Genomic DNA, 15,282 nt, shown 5'->3' on the forward strand with positions numbered 1-15,282 from the left:
AAATGTCAGTAAGATCAGCGCTATTCTAAAACAACTAAAAATCTGATCAGTGATCTGACTTTAAAGCTTTAAAGTTGAGCGGTGGAGCAGGATGGGGCTAAAGTTCTGCGGTCAGCCCTGAGCTTTAGAAGTGAAACGTCAGTCGATCAATTTAAAAGCTCTCTCTTTCTCTCTATCTATCACTCTCTCTCTCTCTTTATGATGAAAGCCATGTCGACCTGACCCAATTCACTGAACAGGTAATGATCCTCCTCCTCCTCCTCCTCCCAGCATCCTCCACCTTTTATCTCCAAACTCCCGCTCAGGATCAAAGAGGAGCAGAAGAGTGGAGGCGACTGAAGCTCGGGTACCGTATCTTTCACACGCCGACACACACCGAGCATCCGGAGCTTCCGTATCAGCCAGAGCGGCTCCACTACGCTTAATCATTACCTTTTTATAGGCCTTATTAACCAAACAAGGGAGGATCCGCCAAGTATTAAATAAATTACAGCACCGATTAAAACGCTTGAAGTGATCCAGAGTATGAAGGAACACATAAAGATTCATGTAGTAACTTACAAAAAAAATTGTTAAACAAATCAGTCCTGTCTTAAATGGCTGCTTGGTGGTTGCTAAGGTGTTGCTAATATGGTTGCTATGGTGTTGTTATGTTATCCGTGTTGGTTGCTATGTTATAAGCTGCTATGTAATTGGTTGCTATGTTGTAAATGTCATAACTTAAAAGTGTTAAACCAAATAAAATCTGTGTTGGTTGCTTTGTTGTTCCTAAGTGGCTGCTTGGTGGTTGCTAAGGTGTTGCTAATATGGTTGCTAAGGGTGTTGCTATGTTATCCGTGTGGATTGCTATATTATAAGCTGATATGTGGTTGGTTGCTATGTTGTAAATGTTGTAAATTGTTAAAATGTTAAACAAACCAAACAAAATGCTATTTGTTTCCCATTTCCTCGCCAATTTTTAAGGCCATGCTATGTTGTTTCTAAGTGGTTGCTAGGTAGTTGCTAGGTGATTGCTAAGGTGTTTCTAATGTTGCTGTACGTGTTGGTTGCTATGTTGTTTCTAAGTTGTTGCTAGGTGGTTTGTAAGGTGTTTCTAGGCGGTTGCTAAAATGTTGCTTTGGTGTTCATGTTGAGTGCTATATTGTTTGTAATTGACTGCTTGGTGGTTGCTAAGGTGTTGCCAAGGTGTTGCTATGGTGTCCATGGTGGCTGCAAACCAAACAAAATGCTTTTTTTCTTCCATTTTATTCCTAATTTACAAGGCCATGCTATGTTGTTTCTAAGTGGCTGTGTGGTTGCTAAGGTGCTGCTACGTTATCCGTGTTGGTTGCTATTTTATAAGTTGCTAAGTTGTTGGTTGCCATGTTGTTTCTAAGTTGTTGCTAGGTGGTTTGTAAGGTGTTGCTAGGCGGTTGCGAAAATGTTGCTTTGGTGTTCATGTTGAGCGCTATGTTGCTTGATGGTTGCTAGGGTGTTGCTATAGGGGTCTGTGGTGGTGGAAAACCAAACAAACTGCTTCCCCCCCCCCCCCCCCATTTTCTCTCTAATTTACACAGCCATTTTTTTTACATGTTTTTAACTCATTTAACTCATTTTAACTCATGTTTTCTGTTCTGTTTTAAGTGCAGGGAAACTTGTTGAAATGATTGTTGGTGGTAATCGACTCTACAATACAGATAAGCTCCAGAGATTAGGGTTAAAAACACTCTTGAGTCTCAGAAAAACACAGTATAAAAGCCGTTTAAAGACGCGCTCGGTCTTTATCTGGAGATTCATAACTTCCTGCGAGCGTCTTTATCAGCAGAAGAGCTGCAGAGTCCGGGCCGAGCGCTGGATTTCCTGGAACATGAGGACGTATATTTAGCTCTGTGGTGATAAAGAGTGCACGACGGGAAGAGGACAATCAGTCAAACCCTGCACACTCCTACAACACCACGAGAGCCACCTGAATCACCGGAAGTGCTCCGCCGATCAGCCCAATGGAACATTCTGCATCTAATCTGCAGCACAGTTACCTCACGCCCTGAGAAGTGCTGATGCTCCACAACCTTCTGCAAGACGTTCTGCACATAAAACACCTGCAGTCAGCTGTTTAAAATCATTTTTTACAGCAATACATGATGTGTTTTCATAGCTGGGCGTTTCTCAGTGTGAGATCTGAGAGAAATGTGACTAAATATCAATCTACCTGTCTTATACCTATCTTTTTTTATGTATAAGTTGCATCATGATGCTCATCGCTATCTTACACAGTCTATTTTCACACCTATCCCCTGCATCGTTTAAATAGCAACAGTGATTCTGAATATATCTACACTGATGGACGTGGCGATCTGGAAATGAGGTGTGTTGACTTATCCAGGTAGCTGCACCGTTAAAATAGCAATCCGCCAAAGTCAAAGCTCACCTGGTTCTACTCTTAAAGAAAATGATGAGCAAGAGACACTCTGATTGATTTATTTAATGTTACGCCCCAAAATTAACCACACCCATGATTAATTGCGAGAATTAGTGCATGTTGCGTTAGAGCATTTTGAGACGTGTAAGGTGTACTTTTCTTGTTGTTATGATAGCAAAGACACACTGACACACCCTAAATCAAGCTGTACGGTGCATGGTTGACTGCTCACCATAGCAGCCCACCAGGAATTTAATAGCGCCATTTCACAGCAACCACATTGCATTTAGCAACACTGTAGCCACCACCCAGCAACCACTTAGCAAACACCATAGTAGCCCACCAGGGATACAAAAGCAACCACTTAGCAAACTCACAGCAACCACATGAGGTACCATAGCAACCATTTCACAAACAACACGATTTAAATGATGTAGCCACCATCAAGCAAACGCCATAGCAACCTCCAGAGATTTCAATGCAAGCAATTTGCAACAACATTGCGTCCAGTTAGAAACACCAAAGAAACCACCTATATTATCTTATCAACCACCGAACAACACAATTTACACCATTTAGCAACACCGTAGCAAGCATCCAGCAAACACCATAGCAACCTCCAGGGATACCAAAGCAAGCAATTTGCAACAAAATTGCATTCAGTTAGAAACAGCAATGAAACCACCTATAACAAAATAAACACAATTAAAACCACTATAGCAAACACCATAGCAACCCCCAGAGATAAAATAGCAACCACTTAAAAACCACACAGCGACCACCTCAGGTACCACAGCTACGATTTAGCAAATGACGCAGTTTAAACAACTTAGCAACACCGTAGAAACATTTTAGCAACACTTTATCCGCATCATTTTTTGAGTCTATTATTATAACATATATATTTTAGTAAGTGACTGAAGATCAGTGTGAAAAACACTAATAATTTGATTTTTAATCACATTGCACGGTAATCACTTTATCAAGACCAAGTAATACAAATTAAACTCTATTATTTTACTGTTATTTTACTATTTTACTCTTTTTCACTATTATGATTTTACTAATATTACTACTATTATATTTTATTTTTTAATGCTTTTTATGTTGTTATATATCTGATTTATAGAGCTCCAGTAAATATAAAGCTGTGCATCTTTCCTGTTGAAGCTGTGTGAGGTCAGGGCGGGTTTATAATCAGGCGTGTGATTAAAGTGTGATTTATTAAGGTGTTATTAAGCTGATATATGGCTCTATTCCTCAGAGCGTTCAGTAAAAGCTCAGTCGGAGGTTATCTGCGGCTCGGCGCTGAGCATCCCGCCCTTTTCCCATACCGACACAATGGGAGGGGGTGCTGAGTGGCCTTTAGGGTGGAGCGCAGGGCGATTAGCGCCGGTTCCATCAGGACTTCAGTGGGAGGTGGATAACTCTGTTCCACTGAAGCTGTGATAAGATAAACCGGACCATCGGGATCAACGGGGTTCCTCTGAATTAGTAATTAATATAAAAATAGTACATTTGGTCACTGTTAAATATATAATATAAAATTAATCTAGGTTTAACTTTTATAATAAAAAAAACATCTTTTTTATGTAAAATTGCATATTTCCAAACATTACTCAACTCTAATGAACTTATCTTGTACAACAGAGGAAACTCTTGATCTTCTCTTCTCCTTTTCTGGTGCTGTCCTGATGAGTGCCAGTTTCATCATCATCATCACATTTTTGATGGTCTTTTTTGCAATGACTGTAATTGAGGATACTTTTTCACAGTTCTCGAAATTCTTTATTTTCAGATTGATTTTTTTATCTTTATTTAGTTGAGTAATCCATAAAATGGATTAGATGAGTAAATGAAGAGTAAAAGGATAAGGATTCCTCTACTTTACTGTAATTTTTTTAGTTTTTAGTTCCACAGAAACCAGGTTAATATCGCAGGCTCTCAATCAGCCACTGTTTACACTGTCCCTTTGGTAACAGTCAAGCATGGTGGTGGTAGCATCATGGTCTGGGGCTGTATGAGTGCTTCCAGCACTGGAGAGCTGAATTACATCCTCTACTGTGGCTTACTGAGTGCCAGTTTCATCATCATCTGGTTTTTGATGGTCTTTTTTTTGCGACTGGTACTGTGCTTTAGTACTACTAAACTAGACTAGACTACAAAAGAAGAAAAATTTCTTAATCCATCATCCTAACTAAAGAACACAGATTAACTTGTACACAAATAATAAAAATAATATTTAAATTATGTATGTATGTATGTATCAATTTATTTTTATTTTTAATTATAGGTTGGTCATGTTCTAATAAATTACTGTACCTATAATAAACCTATAATAGGTTTTGAATGATCAAAGATTAGTATTAACCCTACAAAATATTAATACTTACAAGATGCAGAATTTAGTAAACTGCTAAAATATCTTATAATGTGCAATTAATTAAATTATTATAGTTTATGTTGTTAATACTTACCTCTGGATGTGTGTTCTGCTGCTATAATGCTGTAAATTACCCTTTACCTTACCTGATCTTACCTTTTCTTACCATAGCTTACCTTACCTTACCTTATCTTAGTTTACCTTTATCTTACCTTACCTTATTATACCTTACCTTTTATTACCTTTATCTAACCTTACCTTAGTATACCTTACCATATCTCACCTTACCTTCTATTACCTTTATATAACCTTACCTTATTTTACCTTTTCTTACCATAGCTTACCTTACCTTATTTTACCTTTATCTAACCTTACCTTATTATACATTACCTTACCATAGCTTACCTTACCTTATTTTACCTTTGTCTAACCTTACCTTATTTTACCTTTATCTAACCTTACCTTATTATACATTACCTTACCATAGCTTACCTTACCTTATTTTACCTTTATCTAACCTTACCTTATTATACCTTACCTTACCATATCTCACCTTACCTTATTTTACCTTTATCTTACCTTACCATATCTTACCTTACCTTCCCATATCTCACCTTACCTTATTTTACCTTTATCTTACCTTACCATATCTTACCTTACCTTTTATTACCTTTATCTAACCTTACCTTATTATACATTACCTTACCATAGCTTACCTTACGTTATTTTACCTTTATCTTACCTTACCATATCTTACCTTACCTTACCATATCTTACCTTACCTTATTTTACTTTACCTTATTTTACCTTACCTTACTTTACCTTACCATACTTACCTTTTCTTACCTTACCTTACCTTATTTTACCTTATCATACATGATTTGTATGTAACCTTACCTTTGCTACATACTGTCACAATTGTACAGTTTTACAGGCCCTAAAATTGAACCCTGTGGGACTCCATACAAAAAGCTAAATCAAATTGTCTTTAAGTAATTATTTAAATTATTTGCATCAGGGTTAATAACATATTAAACACCTAGACTTCAATGGGTTAATGCTCTGAAAAAAAGGAAAAATAAATAAATATTTATTAATAATAAAGTTTCGCTCTTCACCACCAGGTGGAGCTGTCTACCTGTTTCAGAGAATCAACCCTTACAGTGACTGTAATACTAAAAACACACATTTCAATAAATCACTCCAGCACTCATCTCAGGTTCAGTCTTTCTTTTATTTATTGATCCAGTGGTGGATTATTTGGTGTTATTAATCTGATTCTATTTAAAATCAGATAATTTACATTCTTTCAAATTCATAAAGTTCCTTTTTAGTGCGTCTCTGATCCGGACGGATGATTTAAGAGATGCTGAAGAGATGAATTAATACGTTTGTGTTTCCCCCTGAGAGATATAGATAACATAAAGCTAATATAAACACATTAACAGGCTTAAAAAGAGAAAATAACAAATACAATAAACATATATAAACATTTTCTATTCTGTACTGAAGCTCACACATCATTAAATATACAGAGTGTGAATGTCAAAGACAGCGGCTGCGTCCCAATTGCACACCATACACACTAATACTATAAAATACAGTATACACTGTATATTAATATTAATAATGAGGGTTTGGGAGCTTAGTACATTAAAAATATTAACATGCTAACCTCGTTTTATTTTTTCTTTTATATTTTTAATTCATTTATTATCCTCCCTTTCTTCTTTATATATGATGATCATCCCTAAAGTGAGTTCCAGCATTTCTAAATTTGTATTTTAAATTTTCAAATCTTAGAAAGACCCTAAAAACATATTATTTTAACAATGAAAATGCTCTAGCCAAACCACGAACACACACACACACACACACACACACGCACTCATGAGTATGAGAATGAGTAAAAATGAGGATTTCTGTACTTTACTTTACTTTTTTTTTTTTCTCGTAGAAACCAGGTTAATATCACAGCCCAAACCTGTTTGTTTTATTTAATAGATTTGTTTGTTTGCTGTAATGTTTAATGTCATTTTTGTTGAAACCTTTTACCTCTGTTTTGGAAGAGAAAAGGCAGGGTAGTATTTTTCTATTTTATTTTCTTTGTTTTTAGGGTAATTTAGATTAGTTTTATTAGTTTTAGGTGATTTGTTTGTTGTCTTGGCCTGGGGTTAGCTGGAAGCTTCTGATCCTGTTTTTTTTGTTTGTTTGTTTGTTATCTTAAGATTTTGAAGCACTATAAGGCACACTAGATTATAAGGCACATTTTAAGCAACACTAGTAAGGAACATGGGTGTCCATGTTTTTTTGCCTTCTAATTCAGCAGATCTCAGTGGTGGTCAGTGTAGCTAAGTTAAGTTAAGTTAAACGAGTGCTGGACGTTAATCTACACAGAATTTTCTTCTGAAAACTGTTTATTTGGGTGAGTAAAGCTCCTCTGCTTAGATTTACAGATTTAAACTAAGGCTAGGTGCAGCAGCATTAGTATTACAGGAAGCCAAAGACAAGCACTCTAGGGTGCACTGGATTATAAGGCCATGTTAAGCGACACTAGTAAGGAACAGGGGTGTCGCCATGGTTTTTTCCTTCTAATTCAGCAGCTCTCACTGCTGGGTGGTGGTGGTCAGTGTCGCTAAGTAAAGTAAAGCTAAGCTTAGTAAACAAAACTGTAATTCTTAAAAAAAATATATATATATATATATATATTTTAAAGTCAAACGAGTGCTGGAAGTTAATCTACACAGATTTCTGTTCTAAAAACTGTTTATTTGGGTGAGTAAAACATTTGTTTTTATTTACTGTAAGCTTAGATTCCAGATTTAAACTAAGGCTGGGTGCAGCAGCATTAGAACTAGTGGTTAGCGCTAGTAAATGGTAAGCTAGCGGTTTGTCCCACATAGTTTGTTTAAACACAGTAAACGTGCAGACTGTAGTCAGTCCGATATACTGAACGAGGAAAGAGCTAGTGCTTAGCGCTGTAGTTAGCGGCTAGTGCTAATACTGCTCCAGCCTAAGTGCTGGAGAAACTTAATTGAAACCGCTGTATTATGCAACAGAGTGGCTCTACTGCTCCTTAATACACACACATATATATATATATATATATATATATATATATATATATATATATATATATATATACATAAGGTGCACTGTCGATTTTTGGGGAAAAAAAAAGGATTTTTAGGCTTTAATGGCTGTGTTGTTGAGTTATTCTCAACTTCAAACTTTTATCTAACCTACATTATACTTTTAACTTAAATTAGTTAGCATTAGCAAATAGTATGCAATTGGGCGCACCCACGATTAATCACCTGCTAATGACCTGCTGTAATAAAAACACAAAATAAATGAAGAAAATGAGCTAGAGATAAAAATGTGACCAAAAAAAAAAAAATTATACATCCATTAAACTGCAGAAGATTTACCACAGATATTTCTTTTTTTTTTTTTTTTTGAAGATTTTGCTGCAACGGTTCCATTTATGTGCTGCCAATGATGCTTATTATTAGATATGAATATAGATATTATAATATAACGTTGCTCATTACTCATTACAGTTTTTCTTTTACTTTTTTCTTTTTGTTTTACAGTAAGTAATTGATTTTAAATGAGCTGGAAAACTCATATAAACGTGGAGTGAAGGGATCCAGCGCTGAGGGAGGACTGGGAAACATTGCTTTCATGAAAAAATTAATGAGGTGTAACGAATAAAAAACATTAAACAAAAAGCAGGATATAAACTGCAACCGTATAAATAATATCCATCAGAGGGTGTTTTTAATACTTAAAAAAAGACTTTTAGCTCAGAAGATAAAACTCTCTGCAGTCCCGGACCTCCAGTTCGCTCCAGTAAGTGCTTGGTGAGATTTTTTAAAAAGAGAATAAAAATAAAAAATAAAAAAGCTCAGCACCAATGAACGGACAGCTAGCGAGCGACTCCCGCTCTCCAGCTTTTAGCACCAAAAATCAGAAGTTTAGAGCTCCGTTCCAGAGAACGCACCGCCCTGCACTGCTTCAGAAACATTCCCCAGATCCAGCTCTTCCCAAGTCCTGCTGGAAAATGAAATCCGCATCTCCATAAAAGTTAAAAGTTGTTCTCAGCAGAGGGAAGCTGTAAGATATGAAGTGCTGTAAGATTTTGTGGGAAAACAAAACTGCACTGACTAAATTTGATTGGTTTGATTTAAGGCGATGCGAGTTAGTGTGTCATTGCTATCGTAACGTCAGGAAAAGTACACTGATCAAAACATGCAAAAGACATGTACTATTAATTGGCGCCCGTGTTGCAGAGATAGCGATGAACGTCTGACTGTTGGTGTCTGTCTAGGTTGTATTCAATCAGTGGAGCAATACTCAAATACAAAAATTTACCTAAACACACCTCATTTTCAGACGACCACGCCCATCTGTGTAGATATACAGCTCTAGAAAAAAAATGAAGAGAGCACTTCAGTTTCTGAATCAGTTTCTCTGATTTTGCTATTTATAGGTTCATGTTTGAGTAAAATGAACATTGTTGTTTTATTCTATAAACTACAGACAACATTTCTCCCAAATTACAAATAAATATATTATAGTCATTTAGAGCATTTATTAAGTTCATATTCGTCAAGTTTGAAAGTTTTAAGGGTTCATAAATCAATATTTGTTGCAATAACCCTGTTTTTAATCACCTCCTCCACCAGTCTTACACACTGCTTTTGGATAACTTTATGCTGCTTTACTCCTGGTGCAAAAATTCAAGCAGTTCAGTTTGGTGGTTTGATGGTTTGTGATCATCCATCTTCCTCTTGATTATATTCCAGAGGTTTTCAATTTGGTAAAATCAAAGAAACTCATCATTTTTAAGTGTTCTCTTTTTTTTTCCAGAGCTGTATATTCAGAAGCATTTGTTGGTCATCTTTACTAAAACTTCTTGATGATTTTAAAGGATCATATTTCTGTATTTTCTGAATTTAAGAAGTTATAAAGGAGGTATTAAACAGTGAAACAGTGCAGGGCAGCAGATCCCCATGATCAGAGTTAAGAACCACAGTCAGTATAAATCAGTGTGGGTCCTGACTGATCTCAGAGCAGTCTCTACGCGGCGTGAGAGGTGATGAAGACGTAGATGCGAGCGATGAAGCTGGTGACGGTTCCCTGCCGCAGGAGCTTCATCTCCACGTCAATGAGGAAGTCCCGCGGGCCGGGGATCTGCCGCTGCAGGTACACCGCCCCGGTGAAGCTGTTGAGGCGGCGGGTGCTGAAGAAGCCCTCCTCGTTTCCTCGCGGGATGCTGATCAGGATGTTGTCGCCGGTGTACGCCGGAGACGGACCGATCCGGAAGATCTGCGCCGGAATCACGATGTTGGTCTGGAAGCTCAGCTGGTAGTAGGTGATTCTCAGAGGCAGGTTCTGACAGTCCTGGAAGTTGGGGCAACTGGAACGTTCACAGCGTCTACAAAACAAACACAAACAGAGATAATACAGATAAATAAACTTAGATAATAAAAATACTACATTTTATTTATATAGCACTTTTTTAACTTCTCAAAGACTCTTAAACCCCTTAAACAGTGTAGATGATACAAAACGTCTTTTTCTCTGCAGGAAAATAAGTTTTTTACTTTCCCAAAACTTTGAAGGCTTTGAAGACTCATGCACTTAACCCTCCTTTTAACTTTTTTTTGAGTCATTTTGACCCCATTCAATGTTTAAAGTCTTGGCACTTTAAAAAGTGGTTGACATTAGTTTTTTGATTTATATTTACTGTCTTTTCTTAATTTGAGGTCAATACGTAAAAAAATTAAACGTTTCAAATGTTTTCATTTCAATTTCCGTTTTAGTAAGGCTTTTTTTATTGGCATAAAACATAAGAAATATCATTTATGTATTTTATATTTGTGTGGTAATAATGCTGAGGTCAGTACGACGTTCAGTTTTATACATATTTTTTCTCTAAATGTAACTTGACTTTAGGCCCTGACCTAACAACACAATGCTTATAATACTAATATAATACTAAGTTGACATCATAATAATGTGAGAACCACTGATAATTCATTAAATAAATGTAAAGTAACTGGCGAATAAACATTGCTAACACGTTTATTTAAATGTTATTATTATAATATATTATATTTTCTGGAGGTATAAATTGCTGGGATCATATTGATCCAGAGAATAAGGGGTGTTACTAAGTTTGAGGATAGTAGTATGAGGATGTCAGAAATTGCTGCCTAGAGGATGCAAAAACAAACAATAAACCAAAAGCTAATCTCAAAACAAAATGCATGAACAAACAGGACTACTAGAACACAAAACACACACAGAATACAGACGAAGAAACTTAGTGTAGATCAGGGGTTGGCAATTACATTCTGAAAAATGAAGTGTAATGGAATGGAGTGCTACAGACTAGTAGCTCTCCAGCCCAGAGGGTTGTTGAACCCAATTGCAGAACAAAAGCAGGTAAACCCAAGAAGAAAGGAAAACTTAAATGAATAAACACACTGCTCCTCACGCGGGATCGAACCCGTGTCATCAGGGTCGTGCTCCAATACACTTCCGCTGCCCCGGCTAGTGAATTGGGACACGGCCAGGAAAAAAAAATTCCCTTAAAAGGAGATAGGGAGCCCAAGAACGGGCGGCAAGCTAAAGTCACGCCGAGCGACAAAGAGAGAGACAGGGGAGGAATGTAAACACAAGCTCACCAGAGAAGCTTTTTATTTTTATTTTTTTTTCATTATAGTTCAAACAACCTCACAGGCCAGATGTTACAATAATGATACAAAAGCCTTTTTCTCTGCAGTAAAATAAGTTATTTACATTCCCAAAACTTCAAGGGCTTTGGAGACTCCAGCATGTATTAATTCAGATCAGTATAAGGGATCAGAAATCCTTAAATTAGAAAATAGACATAAAACTAGACGAGCGTAACGGAACTAAAGGTTTGGATTTGTATTCAGAAAAATATTGATTTTGAAAATGAAGTTTTTAGTTTGGAGCTGTAAGGACACGTGGAGAGAGAATGCACTTGCGAGTATTTATTAAAAACAAAGAAATAAACAAAGAAATAAACAAAAAACAGAAACAAAAGTAATACTGATTACGTTATCTAACTGATGTTAGACGTACAACCACGGACGGCGAACACAGAAACAAGGAGAACCATTAATGCACACAGAAAGAGACAGGAAACAAGAAACACTTGGGACCGGGTAACAAGGGGGCGGAGCTACAAACAAACAGGTGAGCAACAAGGTGCGGAGACACGGATAAACACAGGCCACGTGCAGAGGAAGGTAAATAAACACAGGGACAGACCAGAGAGAGACATTAAAACTGGACGAGAACGTGACAATAGCGCCAATTTTATTATTTTAATTCATTATATTTTGACAATTGCCGACATATTACTTCAAATTAATAAAATATTTTCTATTACATTTTCAATTAGGATTTTCAGTAACGGTAATCAGTAATCAGTAATCAGCCAAAAAAAAAAAAAATAATAATAAATGAATAAAATAAAGTTAAAGGGTGACTCACGTGTCCGTCACTTTGCGGTAGTTTTCAGGGCATGTAAAGGACAGGCAGCGGAAACTGCCCTGGATGTTGTAGCAGGTTTGGGTGGCTGAACAGTTGTGAGCCCCAGTGGCGCACTCATCAATATCTACATTAATACATATAACAACATAAAATATAATACATTAATACATTAATTTAATTTATTTACATAGTAAATGAATAGTAAAGTGATCTATCAGATTATGAAGGAACACATAAGGAATCATGTAGTAACTTAAAAACAGTGTTAAACAAACTAAAAAAATACTCTGTGAAGAAGCATTTAGGAGCTCTTATCTGGGGTGATGAACTTATTGTGTGCAACAGAGGAAACTCTCGCTCTTCCTTTCCTAGAGCGGTCCTGATGAGTGCCAGTTTCATCATCATAATGTTTTTAATTGTCTTTTTTTTTTTGCAAATGTAAATTGACTTCTGGGTTGACAGAATTTCAACTGTACATTTCATTACATGAATGATAAAAAATTATTAAAAACTAATTTCCTGGGGCACTCCAGATTAGTGCCAGTTTAATCCTTTTTTTTATGCAACTGTACTTAGGAATACTTAAAAAAATTATTTTTTTCTTTATTTAGCTGTGTAACTCTTTTATATTCATAATCTGGATTCGAACATTACTCAAATATTCACAATTCACTGTATACCTGTAACTCTACCTCTTCACTACTTTACTTTAACTGATGCTCTCAAACTTTAGCATTAAGAGACAAGAAATTCAAGTAATTAACTCTTGATGAGTTCAGCACAGCTGTTAACTGAAAGCCTGAATTCCAGGTGACTCTAAATCATACAGCTGACTGTGAAAATCCAGCAGAGATGCTCAAAACTGTCTAATCTAAGCATTTTTTGAAAGTAGCTCCTCTTGATTATGCTTGTAAATGCTAGGGGACAGGTGTTACCTCGACAGGTGCGTCCGTTGGGGGACATGGAGTACCCCTCGGGGGGACAGGCGCACTGGTAGCTGCCCTGGACGTTGACGCACTGGAAGGCGCAGAGGTTTCCGATGCTCTGGGAACATTCGTCGATATCTACAAGCCAAACAACAGAATGACATTTAGTCAGCCCCGCGGGGAGAGCGCACCATAACAGCTAACAGCCTATCCACACAATACTGAGAGTTCTTACAGGCCAGAGACACACCGGACAAAGAGAGAGAGTGTGTGTGTGTGTGTAAAAGTAAAAGATTGGGAATCCTTTAGCCATAAAGCTGCGCGATCTGATTATATTTCATTATTGTATTGTAATAAATGGCCTCATCGTATTGGCAATCTCCTTCAATAAGCACAATGAGTATACATATCACCAGAAAAACGAGTCGATCAGGAAAAGCACCGTGTCTACATCATCCCGTCAATTAGTATTCATGATGGCCCCGCCTACCTCGGCTCGGGAACGCCCACAGGCAGAGCTGAAGCCGGGCAGCGACGCCGTCTCGTCAGATAGGAGATAACTAACAGCGCTAGGAACAGCATGCAGTTCATTCCTGTGTTATTTGTGCGAATAACACATCAGTGTTTTTCTATACTTTACCCAATAATTCAGAGCTAAGAAACAAATGGTATAGAATTAGTCTATGGAGGAAAAACACCACCAGCCAAGTACAATTGAGATAGGTAGGTGTTTAGATGTTTAGAACAGTTCTGTTTACACTAGTTAAAGTAACAAACCTCGGGGTGGATTTTTACTTTCTGGACCTGGATTACCCACCTCTGTGTGTGAGTGCCTATAGGTTTAAATAGGATCTCCGGTGGATTTGGCGTTTTTTACAGAGACTCTAAGACTAGGTCAGTGTCTGAACTGCACTTCAGCAGGTTCAGCATTATTACACATGTTGTAAAGTTACATTTGACATTGTAAAGACTGTTATTAGTGTAAAAATGTCTTTATTTTAAAACGTTTCTAACTGTTGTCCGTTTCACTGCCTCCTGGTTTCGCAGTGCTGTTAACCAATCAGACCTGAAATGTTTGCATGTATGAGTATTCATGAGCAAGAGCTGAAATCCTATCGTTTCTCCTTGCCCACCCCACTCCTACACCAGACTAAAGCAGTGTTATACTGGATCACCGGAGCACTTTCTTTTTGTTCACTAAAATCAGCTCACACGAGATTTATTCATACTAGAGACACAACTAGATATTTTAAAATGAATGAAAAAAAATGATGGAATGAGACTTTTTTTTTAAAGAACTCTAACCCAACTGTACATTTCATTACAGAGAGTGATAAAATCTAATATTCTGAGAATTTTTTTGGGTCAGTCCTGATGAGTGCCAGTTTCATCATGGTAATGTTTTTGATGTTTATTTTATTTATTTTTTCTTTACATTTTCTTTAAAATTTGCTTCTAAAGAATCAAAATTTAGTTTAAACTAGTAGAAAATGTACTTCCCTAAACTACAGTGTATTGCAGTTTAAAATATATGGATGTTTATCTGTATATTTTATACTGTAATACTTTGGGTGTAACTTTTTGTCACTTTCTCATATAAAAGCATCTTATTCCGACAGGACTACAGAATATTTCACAATGTGTGTATGTAACAGACATGGACTTATACACCTTAAAAAAAAAAAAATCAGGATTCATTTTTTGTAGCATCCACTAGGGGGCAACAATCGTAATGGGTACATTTCCTATAGAAAAGGAAGTAGAATAGTGCCTTCAGGTAGAGCAGTGGAGAAGCTTCTACAGGTGTTCCAGCCTGGCTCTGGATGTTCCTTATACCTCCTAGCCCGAGATACATGTTTGTTTTCTGCTTGGGTGTAAGTACCTCCTTATTTTGTTGTGGGAAAAATGAGTAGTGGGTTTGAGGAACCTGTTCACTATATGAATGCTAGTGATGGGCAGATGAAGCCTCATTGGGTGTATGGCACATTTCCCAAACTGTATCGACACTGTGTTGAAACTGTGTTGCTGTATCACTTAAT

The 15,282-nt window shown here is 36.9% G+C and overlaps 1 protein-coding gene across 1 annotated transcript in view; it reads right to left on the bottom strand.

Annotated features, from left to right (window-relative positions):
• Positions 1 to 5,996: 5,996 nt before the first annotated feature.
• fbln2 (fibulin 2) overlaps positions 5,997 to 15,282 on the bottom strand; it is a 58,499-nt gene continuing 49,213 nt past the window's right edge. Inside the window, exons 13-15 of the mRNA XM_049472007.1 lie at positions 13,253 to 13,381; positions 12,318 to 12,441; positions 5,997 to 10,224 (exon numbers count right to left, since the gene is read on the bottom strand). Of these exons, the coding sequence (XP_049327964.1) occupies positions 9,867 to 10,224; positions 12,318 to 12,441; positions 13,253 to 13,381 (611 nt within the window). The 3' untranslated portion in view covers positions 5,997 to 9,866. The remainder of the gene's footprint in view (positions 10,225 to 12,317; positions 12,442 to 13,252; positions 13,382 to 15,282) is intronic.

This window comes from Astyanax mexicanus, chromosome 24 (genome assembly GCF_023375975.1).
Source record: "Astyanax mexicanus isolate ESR-SI-001 chromosome 24, AstMex3_surface, whole genome shotgun sequence".
Lineage (NCBI taxonomy): Eukaryota > Metazoa > Chordata > Actinopteri > Characiformes > Acestrorhamphidae > Astyanax > Astyanax mexicanus.